General features: G+C 45.6%; 1 protein-coding gene across 13 annotated transcripts in view; it reads left to right on the top strand.

The window, feature by feature from the left end:
- The window catches only part of qtc (quick-to-court), a 245,883-nt gene that overhangs the window by 111,450 nt on the left and 115,288 nt on the right, over window positions 1-19,145 (top strand). For all 13 annotated transcript variants that reach the window (XR_011514354.1, XR_011514353.1, XR_011514352.1 and 10 more), the window contains one exon: window positions 16,078-16,267. Coding sequence is in view for 10 of the 13 variants with exons in the window: in XM_070538194.1 (XP_070394295.1) it covers window positions 16,078-16,267 (190 nt within the window). In the remaining 3 variants the exon portion in view is untranslated. The remainder of the gene's footprint in view (window positions 1-16,077; window positions 16,268-19,145) is intronic.

Raw genomic sequence — 19,145 nt, 5'->3', positions numbered from 1 at the left:
TCCTCCATGACGTCATTCTCCACCACGGTGCACCTCAACAGTTACTTACAGACTGCGGTCACTAGTTCTTGTCTCGAGTTGTCGACGACCTCCTCCACTCTTGTGCCACTGAGCACAAGCTGTCCAGTGCCGACCATCCACAAGCGAACGGTCTTATGGAACGTCTCTACCGAACAATCGTAGAGATGCTGTCGATGTACATCTCCAACGATCACCGCGACTGGGATGTCATGCTGGTCTATGTGACGTTCGCATATAACTCGTCCTGACATGACACCGCAGGATATTCACCCTTTTATCTTTTGTATGGTCGGTGCCATGTGCAAATTAGCATACTGTAGGTCTTTCTTTCTTGTCCCATTTTAGAGCGAAGCTTTCTTTGCTTCTTTCTTTGACTTTCCCACTGCTGCTGCTGCTGCTGCTGCTGCTGTCTGGCACACCACGTCAAGGAGTAGTTCAGAGTGTGTGTATACATGACGGGAGCATGGCAAAAAGGAAAATTGATGCAAGAAACTCGTTTAGACCTTTGCACCACATCAAATGTGCACAATTTTGTATCGAGCTTTGTCAGCGGCACCACATTAGCCTCTTTACAGCTGTAATTATCCGTGACCCCCGCAAAAGCATTGCAGAAATTGCAGCACTTATCTTTCTAAAGACGTGCAAGTCCAGAGGGAAGCTAAATAGAATGATAGAGAGGAGGGAGGAGAGGAGGTACAGATTGGATAGAACCAACACAGTAGGGAAACCAGTGAATAACAGCGTTGTCAATATTCACTCGCAATTTCCATACAAGCAAGGAGGGCGGGGCGATAGGGAAACGCTTATGTGAGAAGCCAAGGAAACACTAGTACAAAAGACACAACACCGGTTGCGCGCAAATGGGATGAATTACACTTTAAGAGATGGTACGACATGGTCTGTTCCTGTTATTTTTGAAGAATAAACACCATGCAAATATGTCAAGCAGACAGCTTACGCAGGGTATGCAGAAAAAAGAGCTGCAGTAATTAAAACGCAGTGCAGTGTCTAGGTAACGATACCGAAGTTGTCACACGTCTAATCAACACTTCTGTGCCCGCTGGGGCAGCTTTTTGGCTATCGCTTTGCTCGAGGTCGTGGGTTTGATCCTGACTGCATTAGTCGCATTTTGATGGAGGTGAAATAAAAAAGCGCTTGTGGACTTAGATTTAGGGACACATTAAAGAACACCATGGTGTCAAAATAAATATGGTGTCTGCCACTACGGTGTGCCTCATAATTTGTTTGTGTTTTTGGCATGTACAGCCCCATAATTCAATTAAAGTTTAATACTTCTGCCACGATGCAATGTGCTATGTGAGGCAATGAATATGCTCAACCCTCTCAGAGGTTATGAAGTATGGCGCACAACAATGCCTCAAGCAAACACCTCCTCCTGCGTGTTCTTTGTACCACGCGGACAAACAGCAGTGGTGCACACAAAGTAACGTTTAACATTGACTCAGCGCTCCCGTGTTGGACTAAGCATTTTAAGAAATTAAACTTTTGCCATCAACATCAATGCTAATTATCGTCAGTGAAAGCAAACAGCACAGAATGCTTTACTTACATCGATTCCCACACTGCGTGGGATCTGCATAAGTTTTTGCCCTCTTTTTATTCTTAACAGCGTCTACGAACTAGCCTAACAGCAAGCGCTTCTCAAGTTTATTAACAATGAAAGTCGGAGACAAGGGAAAGAAATGGAAGAAAAAAAGGGGGGGGAGTTATTATGCATTTCCTAGACAAGCAAGTTACAACCAATAACCATTGGGTATAACCCAATGGTTATTTGGTTATACCCAATAAATGGGTATAAACCATTTATTGATGGTCGGTCACGATGTCAAATGAACGCCCCTACACATAACGACGAAATTTGCCGATAGCCCAAATCATGGCCAGACATTTTTTTTCAGTAACCGAGTAGTTCGCCTCGGCTTTAGTAAGGGTGCGGCTGGCATGCACGACGACATACTTTTCGAAGCCATCCTTGCTTTGTGCAAGAACAGCGCCGAGCCCAACAGCACTAGCGTCCATATGGATCTCAGTTGGAGCAGAGGGATCGAAGTGTCGCAGTACTGGAGGCGAGGTGAGAACGCATCGTAGTTCTTGGAATGCGTCGTCGCACGCTGGGGACCAGGCTGAGAGGTCAGAACTGCCGGTGAATAGCTGCGTCAAGGCGGCAATGATATAGGCAAAGTTACGGATGAAGCGTCAGAAATATGAGCACAGGCCGATGAAGCTGCGAAGCTCTTTCATGGTGGTTGGTTTAGGAAACTCGGATACGGCGCTAAATTTTGTGGGGTCCGGGAGGATACCGTCTTTTGAAACTACATGGCCGAGAACAGTAAGCGTGAGAGCGCCGAAGTGGCATTTCTTCAAATTTAGTTGCAGTCCTGCAGTGGAGAGGCACGCAAGGACTTGCTCAAGGCGGCTGAGGTGCGACGCAAAGTCAGTGGAAAAAAACTACAATGTCATCTAAATAACAGAGGCACGTTTTACACTTCGGCTCTTGAAGAATGGTGTCCATCATTTGCTCGAAAGTGGCAGGCGCGTTGCAGAGGCCGGACAGCATGACAGTAAATTCATATAGCCCATCAGGCATTACGAAGGCTGTCTTTTGGTGATCGGCCTCTGCCATTGGCACTTGCCAGTACCCGGAGCACAAATCCAGCCAGGAAGAGAATTCAGCTCCCTGCAGACAGTCCAAGGCATAGTCGATACGCAGCAGAGGATAGACATTTTTGCGCGTTATTTGGTTAAGGCGCTGATAGTCGACGCAGAACTGAATGTAGCCGTCTTTTTTTTTAACGAGGACAACCGGAGATGCCCAGGAACTGTTAGAGGTCTGGATGATGCGTCGCTCCAGCATGTCGTCAATGTGCTTGTCGATGATACGATGTTCAGCAGCCGACACACGATACGGATGCTGGCGCAATGGTGTTTGTTGACCGGTGTCGGTACGGTGAACGTCTGTGGACGCTCGGCCCAAGGATGGTTGGTCAATGTCAAATGAGGAGCGAAAACGTTGGAGGAGCTTGATGATTTCTCTGTGCTGTGCAGGTGTGAGTTCCTGCGTCAACGGCATGAGCAAAGACGTCTACACGGGCATCAGTCGCAGCGGGAGGAGTGACGGAACAAAGTGGAAGTGACGCCGTATCACCAAACATGGTGTCCGGGAGAACGCTATCAAAAGCTTCAGCAATACCCAGGCACTCGCTGCGGAGTAAGGATGATGGGCAGGCGGACGGTTTGCACATATATAAAGGGCAGCAGAACCGTCTCAAAAAGTGACGACAGCAAACAGAAGCAGAAAATTCCGACAGCGCACACAAGTTACTGACGATGTAAACAGAACAGATGAGTTCGCAGCAGAGTTACATGACACATGAACGAGAGCGGCGGAGAAAGGTCCGATATCGATGTTAGAGGCGGCAACAACTTTAGGAGAAGAATGGTCGTCGGAGTCGACGCACGGCACTGATATCGTAAATTCGGCACGAGCGCAGTCGATAAGAGCTTGGTTGACAGATAGGAAATTCCATCCAAGAATAACGTTGTGTGAGGAACGAGATAGGACGACAAATTCGATAAATACATAACACTTTGAATGATAACCCGGGCTGTGCACGAGGCTGAATGCAATGCGAGGCTGCCGTACGCAGAGAAAGAGAGGTAAGGGGAATGGTCACTTTGTTCACATAGCGGCAAAGCTTCTCACTAATAGAAACGGTGGCTCCGGTGTCAATAAGTGTGTGTATGATGACACCATATACGTACAGTTCAATTTCGTTCACCGGGGAAGAATGAGGCCTAGAAATGTTCGACGTAAACGCAGTTCTTGCCTCTGGGACTGCGACTGTTAGTTTTCCTCTCGAGCTGGGCTGGGCTGGGCTGGGTCAGCGAACCATTGGGGAAATGGATCGGCAATGTGGGAAAGGCGACCGGCATGAATCGAAGGGGAGGCGACTGTAAGAAGAGTTCGGAGGAAGGTTACATGGGTCCTAACGCAGAAGTCGAGCAGGCCTGTAGCCTCAGGCTACAGGCCTACCGTCAGGTAAATGGGGGCTGCGACGGCAGCAGAATCTTGTTACGTGGCCCGGAAAATGGCAGAAATAGCATATTGGCCGGTTGTCAGGTGTACGCCATGGGTTGATGACAGGGGCTCCAGCGACCGAGTAAGGGACGACAATTGGGGGTGAACGTGGCGGCGGCACATAAAAGGTGCCAGTGGCCTGGTAGGCATCAGGAGCCGGAGGAGCGTAAGGCCAGGCGACGTCAGTGTACGTTTGCGGTCCAGCTGCAGGCTGCGGAGGAGGGGCAGGTGGCAGCACCGCGGCAACTTGCGTCTGAATGACGTGGCGAAGCGAAGGAGCCAAGGTTGTCGACGGCTCAGGTGTGCTATTCGCCAGAGAGAGTTGGCGTGCGACTTCCTGACGGATGAACTGCTTTATCTCCGGCATTAAAGCAGAGATGTCCGCAGCATCGCGGCCGAAATCCTACGGAGATAGATCCGCGGTGTCCTGCTGAGCAGCGCGTGTTGATGCACGCTGCTTGCGCAGCTCGTCGTACTGCTGACAGAGCTGTATGACCTCGGCAATCGTCCGTGGACTCTTCGCGACGAGCATCAGGAAGGCATGGTCATCGATGCCTTTCATGACGTGCTTGATCTTGTCAGCTTCGTCCATAGACGAGTTGACGCGCTTGCATAGCGAGAGCACGTCTTCAGTGTAACTGGTGAAGGTCTCCTCCTGGTGTTGAGCTCGACCACGCAAGCAGGAAGCCGGCGAACGGCGAGACAGCCGAAGACCTCTGCCGAAGTTGTCATGAAAGCCGACCAGGTGGTAAAATTAGCTTCATGATTGCGGAACCATAGGTTTGCCACGTCGGTCAAGTAAAAGATGACATTTGTGAGCCTAGCCTGGTCGTCCCACTTGCTATAGGCGCTTACGCGGTCATGTTCGGCGAGCCAGTGTTCCACGTTGTGGTCGTCTGTGCCGCTAAATATAGCCGGGTCGCGCTGCCGGATGACACCAGAACAGACTATGGCGGGGAGCACGGGAGCAGCAGCTTGGGACGGTCCCAGTTCATCCATTGCAATGGCTGCTGGTAGCGTTCGACTGCGGAGTTCCACGATGTCGAAGAGATAACCAGCACCTACACCAAATGCAATGGGGGTGTTCGCCTAGCAGCACTAGTTATAGGTTGTAGCGATAGGCTTAAACAGGTCGTTGCTATATCGTAACGGGAAGCAAGCACTCCTCATCATCGTCCTCTCTTGCACCAGCACCATGCCCACTGCCCAGTGCCTTCAGTACACTGCATTCCTCCGGCTAACCTCGTCGTCTTCTCTTCTTCATTATCCTCCTGGCGATGTGGATTGCCACACACTCCCAAGCGGCTGTCCTGGCCCCCACGATGATAATACGGTAGCATGTTCCCAATTGAAGCCGTTTCAACTTTTCCACTGGGTCCTTGGTAGTATATTGTCTTCAGCAGTCCTTGTTGTCTAGCTCTCTTGATGACATAGTAAGGTCCTGTAAACATTGTTTTCGAATCAAGTCCCTTTCATTTCATTTCATTTTATTTCCTTAACCCTTTCGCTGTCGGACCTTTCTGGCCATGACGCACCCCCCCCCCCCCCCCTCCTTAGTGTCGGCTTGGTTTCAGGGAACGAGCATAACAGGGAATGAACATAGCAATGTATTTTTGATTATGATTGGTATACAAATAACATAGTCAATGCAATATGCACATTTCAGTGTTCTGCAGCTGTTGTTAGTAAACATTATCATCATCATCAGCCTGACTATAAAATCCGTTCAACATCCGAATCTGACGATGCGGAACCCTCTTCCTTGCATGCGACTCTGTCCGAGTCCGAATCCGAGCTCGGCTCGTATTCTGAATCGGAATTGAACCACCGCTCCAATGAGCAGACGAAGGTCCCGCGCGCTCAGCCATCCGAAAGTAACCGCGCGCAGGGAGGAGGATGCGCTTTCAGTCGCCCGCACAACGGAGAGAAATGGGACGTTGCGCGATAGAAGACAGAGGGAGATGGAAAAAGGCTAAACAAAGTTCAAAGGGCTTTACGTTTACTGCTGCAAGTTGGAAGCGAGGGTGCGGCGCGAGAGTGAAAGCAGCAGTCGAGTCACTCTTTTCGGAGAGGCAACGGCATGTGTGCCTGAACTTGACGCGCCATAGCAGACACACCAAGAGAATAAAAATAAAAACCTTCAAATCAGCTGAGATGGCAGAACAACGCTTGAACCCATAACCACACGCGCGCGACGCATGATCCAGCGAACGCGGAGCCACCGCGCCACTCGGCAAAGAGAAAGTGGGGAGTGGCAGTCGCACTATACTCTTCAATACATGTACTAACACAGGTCGAAGCGAATATACGAACTTGTAGAAAGAGTCAACAGATAGCGTGGCCAATCCAGGAGCGCCACCTTTGCGCTCAGGCGCGAAATTTTGAACACACGATAGGGAACGTACCGGTACGTCAGTGACACTGTGGGGGGGGGATGCGCGATGACGTACCGGTACGTCCGTGACAGCGAAAGGGTTAAAGGTCCCATTGAAGGGGTATTACATAAGGGGTGAGTATATATATACATGAAAAAATTGAAGGCCATATTTTTATTGCAGGGTAAGATAATTTGTTACGGTGTTTAAAAATGTGCTAGGACAGGTTATGACTGTGATTTCGTTGGAAAGGCTGTTCCAGTCTGTTGCTGCACGAAAAAAGAATGAAGACGAAAAAGTGACAGTGCGTGTACGTGGGCGCGCGACTTGTTGCGGGTGACCGGTGCGGCTGGATATGCGTGCCGGGGGGAGAATGTATGGTGCTTTGCCAAGTGAGCTGTAAAAGAACTTGTGAAAAAGACAAAGACTAGCAATGCGGCGGCGAGATGCAAGCAATGACAAGCCAGATTCTGTTTTTAGTGCCGATATACTGATGTAGGAGTACTTAGAATGAATAAATCTTGCAGCTCGATTTTGAAGCGATTCCAGTTGATTGATGAGATGTACTTTATGAGGGTTCCAAATGGGGGATGCATAGTCTAATTTTGCCCTGACAAGAGACTGATAGGCTAGTAATTTTACATGTTGGGGGGCGTGGTGCAAGTGGTGTTTTAAAAACCCGAGTGTTTTGTTAGCAGATGAAATGATGTTCATAATGTGCGTTTTTCAGGTTAAATCACTACAAAGGGTTACTCCGAGATATTTGTAGGAAGGAACTAATTCAAGGATGACGTCAGCAATTTGGTACAAAACAAGTGCATTTCTACGGCAGTGGAAGGAGACAGTCTTACATTTGTTAGGGTTTAGTTCCATTAGCCAAAGGTTACACCATTTCTGTGCACTTCGCAGGTTGTTTTGAAGGGACGTGTTATCAGAAACGCTGTTAATTTTACGATAAATTACACAATCGTCTGCAAACATACGGATGTTAGAAGATACATGCGTTGGTAGGTCATGAATGTAAATTAGAAATAGTAGTGGACCAAGGACTGACCCTTGTGGTACGCCTGAGGTTACAGGGTAGAGTTAGATGCTTGATTGTTGACAAAGACTGATTGTGAACGGTTACTTAAAAATTCTTTAATCCATGCTAAGATATTGGTATTCAGATGTAATGCAGCAAGTTTTAATAGCAGACGCTCATGAGGAACTTTGTCAAAAGCTTTGGCGAAATCTAGGAAGATGGCGTCAGTCTGGAAGTTAGAGTCAAGGTTAACATGCAGGTCGTGAACGAACATAGCTAGCTGTGTTTCGCAGCAAAAACCTTTCCTGAAGCCATGCTGTGCAGGATGAAAAAAATGGTTGGCATCAAGAAAATCCATGATAATGTGTGTAGATGATATGTTCAATGATTTTGCAGGGTACACTGGTTAATGAGATGGGGCGATAATTTAATGGGGAGTGTTTGTTGCCCGATTTGTGAACTGTGGAATGACCTTTCCATGCTTCGAATCTGGAGGCAGCACGCCTGCTAAAACTGACTGTGAAAATAGAAGACAGATATGCTGCACAAATATGTTTAGTGTTTTTTAGAAGTTTAGACATAATGTCGTCCACACCAGCTGCCGATGAAAGTTTGATATTGTCTATGAGGGATGTAATGCTGGATGGAAAAAATGTAATTGGTGGCATGGTACATTGAAAGTTCGCATGAGGAATAGAAAATGACATTTCAGTTTCTTGTGTAAAAACTGATGCAAAGGTTGTGTTAAACAAGTGAGCACATTCAGCGTTGGTTAGGAAATCACCTGATTCATTTGATAGGGTAATAGTTCGCGTGTCCTGTGGGCTTAAGACTTGCCAGAACTTTTTGGGGGTCCTTCTTAAGCATGTTCGGCGCATCAGTATAAAAGAATGAGCGTTTGGCATGATGTATGGCTTCCAGATAGGCAGTTTCAGCGGCTTTGTATTTTTTCCATGTGTCAGGGGTGTTACGGGACTTAGCTGCTCGGAAGAGACGTTTTTTCTTGTTTTCTAATCGCTTCAGTGCTTTATTGAACCAGTGTTCTGCTCAATTGGAATGATAGCTAATTTGGGGAATGTATTTGCCAACTAAATTGTTTAGTTTCTCTTTGAAAATTTGCCAATTTTCACCCATGGTATGACAAAGAAAGGCACTTGCAAAACCGGTAAAATTGCGTCATTTCATGATTAATTGCTTCATAATTGCCCTTTTCATCCAAGCGAATAGTCTTTTTAACAGTCAGGGTCAAAACGGGTTTAATTACGAAGTCGACATGAATGACTTTATAGTCACTGATTTCGGGAAGATACACGACGGATGACACACTCTCAGGATTACTTGTTAAGACAAGGTCTAGAATATTTTGGCAGTTATCGGTGACACGGGTTGGTTCTGTGAGCACTTGAGATAAGTTAAAGTTGAGGAAGGAACTCATTCAATTCCCTTGATATAGCCAATGGTGCAGGATGGCTTGACCAATTGATATTAGGAAAATTAGTCTCCAATTAGAATTACGTGCATGTTGGGTTGTTTATTTTATTTTATTTATTTAGGAATACTGCAGGCCTTAGAAGGCCCAGGCAGGAGGGGAAAGGTACATACAAAAAAAGAAAACATAATAGATTGACAAAGGAGTAAAAAAAAAGAAGAAAGCTCCAGAAAAAATGTAATAGAAAGTACAATCGCATGATGAGTAAAACACCTCTAAATAATGCATAGAGAGTGGCAGATACAAATTGAAACACTGTTTCACAAGCAAAATTTCAAGGCACAGGAAATGTAACAGAAAAAAAAGGAGGAGTGCATAATTCAAAATTACTACAATGCGCAAATGAATAAATATTGGACAATGATACAAATAGAAACGAGATTTCATAAGAACAAGCACTGAAATTAGATAGTAATAGACACTATTGAGTCAGTGCTGAGAAGTTTGTTATAGGGTAGGCTGTTCCATTCCGTTACTGTTCGAGGGAAAAAGTTAGACATAAAGACATTGGTTCTACCATTATAAGGCGTTAATGATGCAGCGTGGCGATGTCTTGTTCAGCGGGCAGTAAGGGGTGTTATGTAAGGTTTGGGAAAAAGAGATAGTTTATTGTTACTCAGCAAGAAGAGAAATTTAAGCCCGTGAATTTTTCTTCTTAGTTGCAAAGACTGAATATTGTGTTCAGCCATTAACTGAGTTGGGGAATCACTTGTGCGATATTTAGAGAAGATGAACCTTACTGCTTTACGTTGTATAATTTCTAGCGCATTGATGTTAGTTTTAGTATAGGGATCCCATACAATAGCTGCATACTCGAGTTTAGGATGGACAAGAGAGGTGTAGGCGATAAGACGGGTTTCAGAAAGAGCGTGTTTTAATTTATGCCTGAGGTAGCAAAGCTTCTTAAAAGCCGAGTCGCAAAGATGGGAGATGTGCGAGTTCCAACTAAGGTTACTGGCTATTGTAACACCGAGGTATTTATATTCATTCACCTCCGTAAGAGGTTTGGATGCTAGGCTATAGGTAAACGACAATTTATTAATTTTTCTAGTGATTTTCATAAATACTGTTTTATCAATGTTAAGCTGCATGTCACAGCGCACACACCAAGCTAGTATGTCTTGAAGGTTAGAGTTTAGAATAACTTGATCTTGTCGGCAAGTGATCTCATTAAAGAGGAGGCTGTCATCAGCAAACAGTTTTATTTGTACGGGTTGAGTAACAGTGTCTACAATGTCATTAATATATATGTTAAATAATAATGGTTCAAGAACACTATCCTGGGGAACACCAGAAGTGACAGGAAGGGGGCTGGAAGAGCAATTATCAACTACTACGAATTGCGTACGGTTAGAAATATAAGCGCGAATCCAATTTACGAGATGGGAAGGAATGTTCAAATGTTCAAGTTTTTTTATTAGCTTTGCGTGTGATACAAGATCAAATGCTTTCCTGAAGTCCAAGAATATGATGTCAGTTTGCCCTGATTTGTCGATAGTGCTAGCGAGACTGTGAACTACAGTGGTTATTTTACTTAAGATGTTATTCAGTTTGAAAGAGAAGTCTGGAGGGGGCCTATAGCAAATGCCAAGTAAAATTGAATGGGGTGGGGCATGGCATTTAAGCCATAGGATTTCAGGATCGGACGTAATGTTAACAGATGTACATTATATATTTTGGTCTATGGCGACAAGTACCCCTCCCCCCCTCCTGCCCCTGCAGTCATTTCGGAACAGTTGAAAATTTGGTAGGTCAGCGAGTTTGGTACCGTTACGTCTCCTGTAAGCCATGTTTCCGTTAATATTAGAAGGCTATTGCAAGATGACAAAACCAGATTAGAAATAATGTCACGTTTTGGGATGAAGCTCCGTTTGTTAGTGAAAATAGCGGAAAGGAACATGTTTGATCACGGTGTGGGCCGAGGGTGGGAAGGCACATGTTGATGACGGGGCAATTGCTACGATATTTCCTTAACAGATTATGCGGAATGGTCAAACACGTATCGTTTGGTACCTATATGTAATGTTTTGAAGCATAGAGAATACGACGTGAATTTCGATTTAGCGAAAGCGGTAAGGTTTTTACGAGCAATTCTGATGGGCTGAGGGAAATCTTCTCCGACGCTGAAATTGCTTCCCTTAAATTTAGAGCCATTAGAAAGCAGAGACTCTAGTTTGAAATGATTGAATTTTACGATAAGTGGCCGAGCACGGCCTTCTGTATGGCGTCCAAGGCGATGTGCACGGTCAATATGGTTGTGATCAATGACGAATTTCAAGTGTTCATTGCAGTAATGGATGCCTGTTTTTTCAGATTCTGCACATGTTTCTTTCGGGTTAGGATCGGAGATGTTATAAAATATTAGATTACTACGGCGTGACCTGTTTTCGTTATCATCCATCTGTGTAGCAAGGCGTGCGATCTGACCTGCCATTTGGGTGGTATCTATTCTTATGGTGTCAAGGCCCCAGTTGGTTTCCCAGTTGGTCAAGGTCCCAGTTGGGATCCCAGTTGGTTTCCGCTTACTCGGTGTCTTGGCTTTTCATTGTGAAAGTCCGATATATTTTCTGTGCCCGGACGATTGTTTCGACATACCTGTACAATGTATCTGATTGTATCTGTATTTATGTTATTGATGTAAAAAAAAAGAAAGAACACTTATTGATGTTTAATTTCTACCGTGTTTCAAATTGCGGCTATTGTATTCAATACTTTTTGTTATTAATTTATGTGCTTGTGTGACTGCAGCTGCCAAGGGTGGTGAGGCCCAGTCAGGCATGTTCAGTGCCTTTTGTCGTGTCCCCCAAGGCATTTCTGTAAGGAATGTCTTGAATAAATGAATAAAGAAAGAAAGAAAGAAAGAAAGAAAGAAAGGTCAGTTCGTAGGTTGAAATGGCTTTGTAATGTCTTTCTAAATCAGTCATGTGTTTATTTAAGTCCGGTAGGGTTTTGTCTGTTGTTAGTAGCTTGCTTTTTAGGTCTAGTACTTCGGTAGCAAGTTTTGACTGGCCAGAAGCTAGCTTTTCTAATTCAGACATTACGTCTTTAATACCAGGAGGGCCAGTGTTAGTTTCTATATCACCCAACAAAAGCAACAAAGGCCGTATGACGTGAACACATTCGATAACAATTGTAGCGCAGCACCATGGGCTCGGTAGCTGTATTAGGAACTAGTTGCTGGATTTTTTCTCGAAAGAATGACACGTTCCAATGACCTGCATGGCGAAATACAGCGAATTAGTGATCTGCGCTGAAGCACAGCCACCGAGCCCACAAAGCACGGGGGACGACAGGGCCGGCTTTATAGCTGACGTAGGGGACGATGTTGCTGACGATGGCGCATTCCATAGTGAATGAGGATCGAAAGAAGGTAGCGATGGCGCTGTTTTACATCATGAATCGGCCGTGGTGGGAGCAGGCAAGGGGCCCGCACCGGGCGTGCTGGTCCGGATTTCTGGGATGGCTGTGGCTTGGGGGAAGGCCAGAATTGCGGGCAGTAGAAGAAGTCCGGTGATGAAACCGTGCACCGGCATGGTGAAATACAGCGGATTAGGGGTCTGCGCTGAAGCACAGCCACCGAGCCTACCCAGAATCCACCGAGGACCAGAATCTGTGGATCTGATTCAATCTCCGGCATGTTTGTGCAGTGTCTGCAATCAAAATTCCTTTTCACTGTCGCTCTGTATTTTTGTTGTTGATGAGAAGTCTTGGGGTGTTCCTTTAGGTCAATTTGTTTTACTAAGCCCAAGTCATGGTCCGCTGGCAGCCATGAGCTCGTTCCAAATGCCACAAAATGGGGGCTGCATCCCAGGACTGCTCTATATGATCTGTTGTGATGTGCAACAGCGGCTTCCAAGGTGCATTTCCAGCCGCCTTTAAATTCAGGGTATAATCGTATGTACATTTTCAAGTCCCTTATCACTCGCTCTGCAACGGAATTCGCTTCCGGATAGTAAGGTGCCGGGAAGGGCGATATTTCTTTTGTCAGCCCCAAGTCATAGTTTTTTGCTTTTAATGGCTGAGCCATTGTCTGTGACAACGACCCTGACATTCTTGAAGAGTTCTCATTCCGGCAATGATATCATGCAGTTTGCATCCTCCTTTCCAGCTTTGGCAGCTACAAAACGCGTGCACTCGTCCATGGCGACAAGGAATGCTTGGTTTCTTCTAAGCCCCTCCCTCTTCTTTTTGATTTCAGCGAAATCAAGATGCACAACCTCGAAGGGGATATCGCAATACTCTGACAAGATCATTCTGTTGCCTCTAGGATTGCACTTGGCTTTAACAAGCTGACACTGATGACAAGTTTTCACATAATTTGTGGTGTCTTCTTTCATGTTTTTCCAAGTGAAGCGCTGGGCTATATTATGGTATGTCTTCCAGAATCCATCATGTATTTCTGACTCTAGACTAGTGTGGTAAAGCTTCAGGAATGTTGGCACTTTGGTCTCCGGGACGTAAATTTTGCCAGTCTTCATTTCCATTTCCTGCGTGCCTTCCCAAAGCTGTAACAGGTTTATATTTCTAGTTTGGGCTTCATGCGGCACGTGGAGTCGAGATAGGGCATCGGCATCTTGATGTTTCTGTCCCAAGCGATGTATGACGTCAAAACTGAATTGTTGTACTTCGCTAACCCATCGAGCTATTCTGCCCTTCGGTTGCGATAACTGTAAGAGGTACATCAACGCCTGGTTGCCTGTGAACAGCTTGATGTGGTTGCCTTCGAAGTAGCTTCTGAAATATCGCAAAGCTAACGCCACCGCCAGTGCTTCCTTCTCCCTAGTTGCATAATTTTCTTGTGTCTTCGTAAAAGTGGAACAGTAGTAACCTACTACCCTCAGCTCTTTTTCTTAGTGCTTTGTAGCATCACGCTGGTAGAGTATGGTCTCTACTCCATAATAAGATGCATCGATATAGAGCTCAAAGGGCAGCTTGAAGTTGGGAAGCATTAATACAGGGTCCGATGAAATGATGTGGACCAGCTCAGTGTAGCTATTCTCTCACTCTTTTGACCACATAAATGGCATGCCTTTTTGGGTCAATGCCATAAGGCACTTGGTTTTTCTAGCATAGTCTCTTATGAATGCACGGAAATGGCCCGCCAGTCCCAAAAACAACCGGAGGGAATGAACATCATACAGTTTCACTATTGTCTTGATGTGTTGAACACACTCTTTCTTGGCGCTTTTCGTTTCACCATCAAACACCCTTCCGAGGAAAACCACCTTATTGCAAAAAAAGTTCACTTTTTTTCATGTTAGTTTTAACTCATGCAGTGCTTAGTGCCTCAAGTACTTGACACAAATGTTCCTTGTGGCTTTCCCTTGTCCTGGAGAAGACAATGATACATTGCAATATTTTCCAATGAATTTGCTCAGTGTTTCGTTCATCATCTTCTGGAACCATGACCCAGAATTCTTCCAGCCAAATAGTAACCAATTATACTCGTAGATGTCGAATGGTGTGACAAATGCTGTAAACTTCTTAGTCTCTTCTTTCAGTGGTACTTGCCAGTACCCCTTGCATAAGTCTATACGTGAAAACCACTCGCATCCTCCACTCTCGTCAGTGATGTCGTCTATCCTAGGCATCAAGTATAGAAAAATATCGGTCTGCTTGTTTATCATTCTGTAATCAGTGCACAGTCGGAATGATCCATCTTTCTTTGGTACACTGGTAATAGGGGAAGCAGAACAGGATGTCGACGGCTTAATGATCCCTGCTTCCAACATTCCTTGAAGTTCTTGTCTTAGCCATACTTTCTTTTCATGGCTGAGACTGTATGGCTTTTTCTGATGACTGTGCTGTCGCGCAGCAAGAACGGCACCTCACTCGTGACTGTGGCTTTGGGATATGGCCCCGTGCATATTAACTCGGGGAACTTCAGAGGCATGTCTTCTGCTCATGGTGGCTTTCATTCGTCGGGTTTTTCGGTCAAACACATATCTTGCTCAGGTTTTTCAATAGTCACCTCGTCATTCCACAGTGTGTTGATCTTCATATTCTTCATGTCACGTTGTGATAAAAGAAAAGGCGAAGTTCACTGCTGACACGATGAGCGCTTCCACGTTGAACTTCTGGGGTCTGCATTCTGTTGTTACAATCTTGGGTCTGCCTTTCGGTTCATTACATGCACTGGAAGGCCATGCTTGACATTCAAAATACAGATTTCTTTGTGCATTCTTGAAAAAAGCAGATTTCTTTTTGCATTCCTTATGTGACGACTAACAAACCTTAAACAATTGTTTTAAGAGATGAGCAGCTTCTTCACAGTGTAATTTGTTATTAGTGCATTCTAGATGCTTGTAACACAGTGTAAATTGCCAGTGTAATCGGTGGAACATGGGTTCTCCTCACATGTTGCTGTTCCATATAACTAAATAAAAATAGTCTCGCAGCTTTCTTGTGTAACCATAGTCCTCAGAATTTTGTGCATCATCAGGTTGTTGAGGCCTGAGCTGTCTGTGAGTGCCTGGAACACTTTCGACTAAAAAAAGAAATTTTCTTATCCTATCAGATAACAAAGGCGATTGCCATTAGAAGTGCACCTTTATTGTATTGCTTGTTTTTCCTGTTCTTAATACGATTGAACCTCGATACACTGGCTTATTGGATAGGATAGGAGCATCCAATGAATATTGCACACAATGAAGGTATTTTTCTTATCAGTTGTGACTTTGTTACAACAAGCTTTGACAGTACAATCAATATATGTTTTTACTAAGCTGTTTGCTTGGATTTAACAGTGTGCACTTTGCCACATCATATTCTAATACATTATTGTTACCATTTACCATCTTGGTACTTGGAAAAAGGAAAATACTTTAATGTCATGGCTCAGTTTGAGCATGTAAACTCTAGCGCAGCTGTAAACATAGTTTTCATGGTAGCCTGCCTCATGGTTTTGGGTGACTTAAATTTTTTAAATAACATTTCATCAGATATCCCACAATACTTACTCTACTTTATTCAGTTTAGGTTTCACAGTGGAAAGCAGTTACAATTTTGTTTGCAGCCTAATTTGTGTACGCTGAGTGTTTGCGGTGGGGTCACAATGAGGTGTATGCAGGGCTGCCTGAGTGCCAGGCTGTAAGTGGCGAGTCGGACGACTCAACCGAGTCGTTCCCTGAGGAAGAGGCAACTCGGCGGCATCCTTCGGCTGGCTCAGAGACGCTGCGCCGCAAGTACCGCCAGCTGAAGCATCGTTATGAGCAGCGCACGGAGAGCCTGCTGCAAATGCTGGGAGACCTGAATGCCAAGTGCGTAGTATTTCACACCAGAAGGCTTCTTTTGAGTGGCGAGCAATTAAACATTCTCAAAAGTGCCAGTTCAGAACTGAATTTCTTATTCGGTGACCTTGTGCCAAGAAAGGCTAGCAGTGTGCAAAGCAGACTGATAGAAGTAAGCACCCTTGTAAAATCTGAACTCACAAGGCAAGTCTGCCCTTTATTTATGCGTGTATCACTGCACATTCTAGAATAATCGCTCATGCTCGCTTATGTTGGGCGTAACTCGATTAGACAACACTCTTTCACTATAGAACCGAATGCGAAGGACGTGGGATCATTCCCTACCTGCGGCAAGTTGTTTCTTCATTACTTTCAATTCCAATAATTTTTAATTTGTTTATTTCAATTAGTCAGTACAAGTAATTTTCCCTGTGTTATCCTCTGTTATCCTGTGTTATCCACGATTTTTTTGGCCTTGCTTAGTAACTCAGGGGACCAATTGCAATGCATGCTCACTGACCTGGAGAGGCAAAGCAGAAGGGTGGGTCTAAAAATTAATCTGCAGAAAACTAAAGTAATGTTTAACAGTCTCGGAAGAGAACAGCAGTTTACGATAGGTAGTGAGGCACTGGAAGTGGTAAGGGGATACATGTACTTAAGACAGCTAGTGACTGCGGATCCGGATCATGAGACTGAAACAATCAGAAGAATAAGAATAGGCCGGGGTGCGTTTGGCAGGCATTCTCAGATCATGAACAGCAAGTTGCCATTCTCCCTCAAGAGAAAATTGTATAACAGTTGTGACTTACCAGTACTCACGTAGGGGGCAGAAACCTGGAGGCTTACGAAAAGGGTTCTACTTAAATTGAGGACAATGCAACGAGCTATAGAAAGAAGAATGATGAGTCCAACGTTAAAGGATAAGAAAAAAGGTGATTGGGTGAAGGAACAAACGCGAGTTAATGACATCTTAATTGAAATCCAGAAAAAGAAATGGGCATAGGCAGGACATGTAATGAGAAGGAAAGATAATCGATGGTCATTAAGGGTTACAGACTGGATTTTAAGGGAAGCATAGCAGGGGGTGGCAGAAAGTTAGGTGGGCGGATGAGATTAAGAAGTTTGCAGGGACATCATGGCCACAATTAGTACATGACCGGGGTAGTTGGAGAAGTTTGGAGTGGCCTTTGCCCTGCAGTGGACATAACCAGGCTGATGATGATGATGGTGGTGATGATGATGATCCTTGATGTCTTTGTTTGTTGGCTTCTTATGATATCATTAACAAAAATAATAATAATCATCAGCCTGGTTAAGCCCACTGCAGGGCAACGGCCTCTCCTATACTTCTCCAACTACCCCGGTCATGTACTAATTGTGACCATGTCCCTGCAAACTTCTTAATCTCATCCGCCCACCTAACTTTCTGCCGCCCCATGCTACGCTTCCCTTCCCTTGGAATCCAGTCCGTAACCCTTAATGACCATCGGTTATCTTGCCTCCTCATTACATGTCCTGTCCATGCCCATTTCTTCTTCTTGATTTCAACTAAGATGTCATTAACTCACGTTTGTTCCCTCACCCAATCTGCTCTTTTCTTATCCCTTAACGTTACACCCATCATTCTTCTTTCCATAGCCCATTGCATCGTCCTCACTTTAAGTAGAACCCTTTTCCTAAGCCTCCAGGTTTCTGCCCCGTACCTGAGTACTGGTAAGACACAACTGTTTTACACTTTTCTCTTCAGGTATAATGGCAACCTGCTGTTCATGATCTGAGAATGCCTGCCAAACGCACCCCAGCCCATTCTTATTCTTCTGATTATTTCAGTCTCATGATCAGGATCCGCGGTCACTAAATGCCCTAAGTACATGTATTCCCTTACCACTTCCAGTGCCTCCGCTACCTATCACTGTTAAACATTTCTTTAGTTTTCTGCAGATAAATTATTAGATCCACCCTTCTGCTTTGCCTCTCTAGGTCAGAGAGCATGCCTTGCATTGGTCCCCTGAGTTGCATTGGTCCCCTGAGTTTAAAGGCATCGCCGACGAAGCTTTCAATTTGCTTGTTTTCGGCAACGTCTCGACTATCGACGCCATCATAAAAGAATGCCGTCGCCTTCAACGAGCCAAGAGCCGCGGCATCCCACACCACATCACCCGGCTACCCAACACTGCTGCTATGTCGACATGTGAGGGTTGACCATGTCAGGCCACCACCTGTGACGACGTCACCCGTATTGTTTGCCGCGAACTCGAGGCCGCCTGTTCGCCAGCTTTCTCCACGACGCCTCCCGATCCGCCAGCAACCACCATTGCGATGATGCAGGCCGTCGTCCGACAGGAATTCGAGAACATGGGTCTGAACTCCGTGTGTTCCACGTCTCAACCCAGCGTTCGCCAGTTCTCTAGCGGCCCTACTCGTCCTCAGCAATCCTTTTCTGCCACATCTCGCCGCAACCTGTCCGATTGGCCTACCCCTGATGACAGGCGGATCTGCTTCCACTGCTATCGCATCGGCAACGTCGCTCATCATTGCCGCAACCGATCGCCACCACCTCCTCGGACATACGCCACCGCCTATTCCCATACCTTTGAACCTTCCGTTCCTTATACCACCCGCCGTGAACCCACTGCCGCTGATGCTCCTGCTCCAAACCTTCGCTACAGCCGCTCGCCCTCACCTCGACGCCATCAGTCTCGTTCGCCTCCACCTTGTCGCTTCTCTTCGCTGCCTATCGCCTCCCGGATCCAGCCGGAAAACTAGGCACTGCAGCTTTTGGTGGTGAAGCTGCGTTGTCGACCCTGCCCTCAAATCCTCTGCTCACGTTACTCATGAACCGAAACCTTTTTGACATTGATGGCTATCCTGTCACGGTACTCATCGATACAACAGCATATCTTTCTAT

The sequence above is a fragment of the Dermacentor albipictus genome, chromosome 5, assembly GCF_038994185.2.
Source record: "Dermacentor albipictus isolate Rhodes 1998 colony chromosome 5, USDA_Dalb.pri_finalv2, whole genome shotgun sequence".
Taxonomy (NCBI): domain Eukaryota; kingdom Metazoa; phylum Arthropoda; class Arachnida; order Ixodida; family Ixodidae; genus Dermacentor; species Dermacentor albipictus.
Note: the sequence above shows the minus strand (reverse complement) of the source record. Positions and strands in the feature narration are given on the sequence as shown.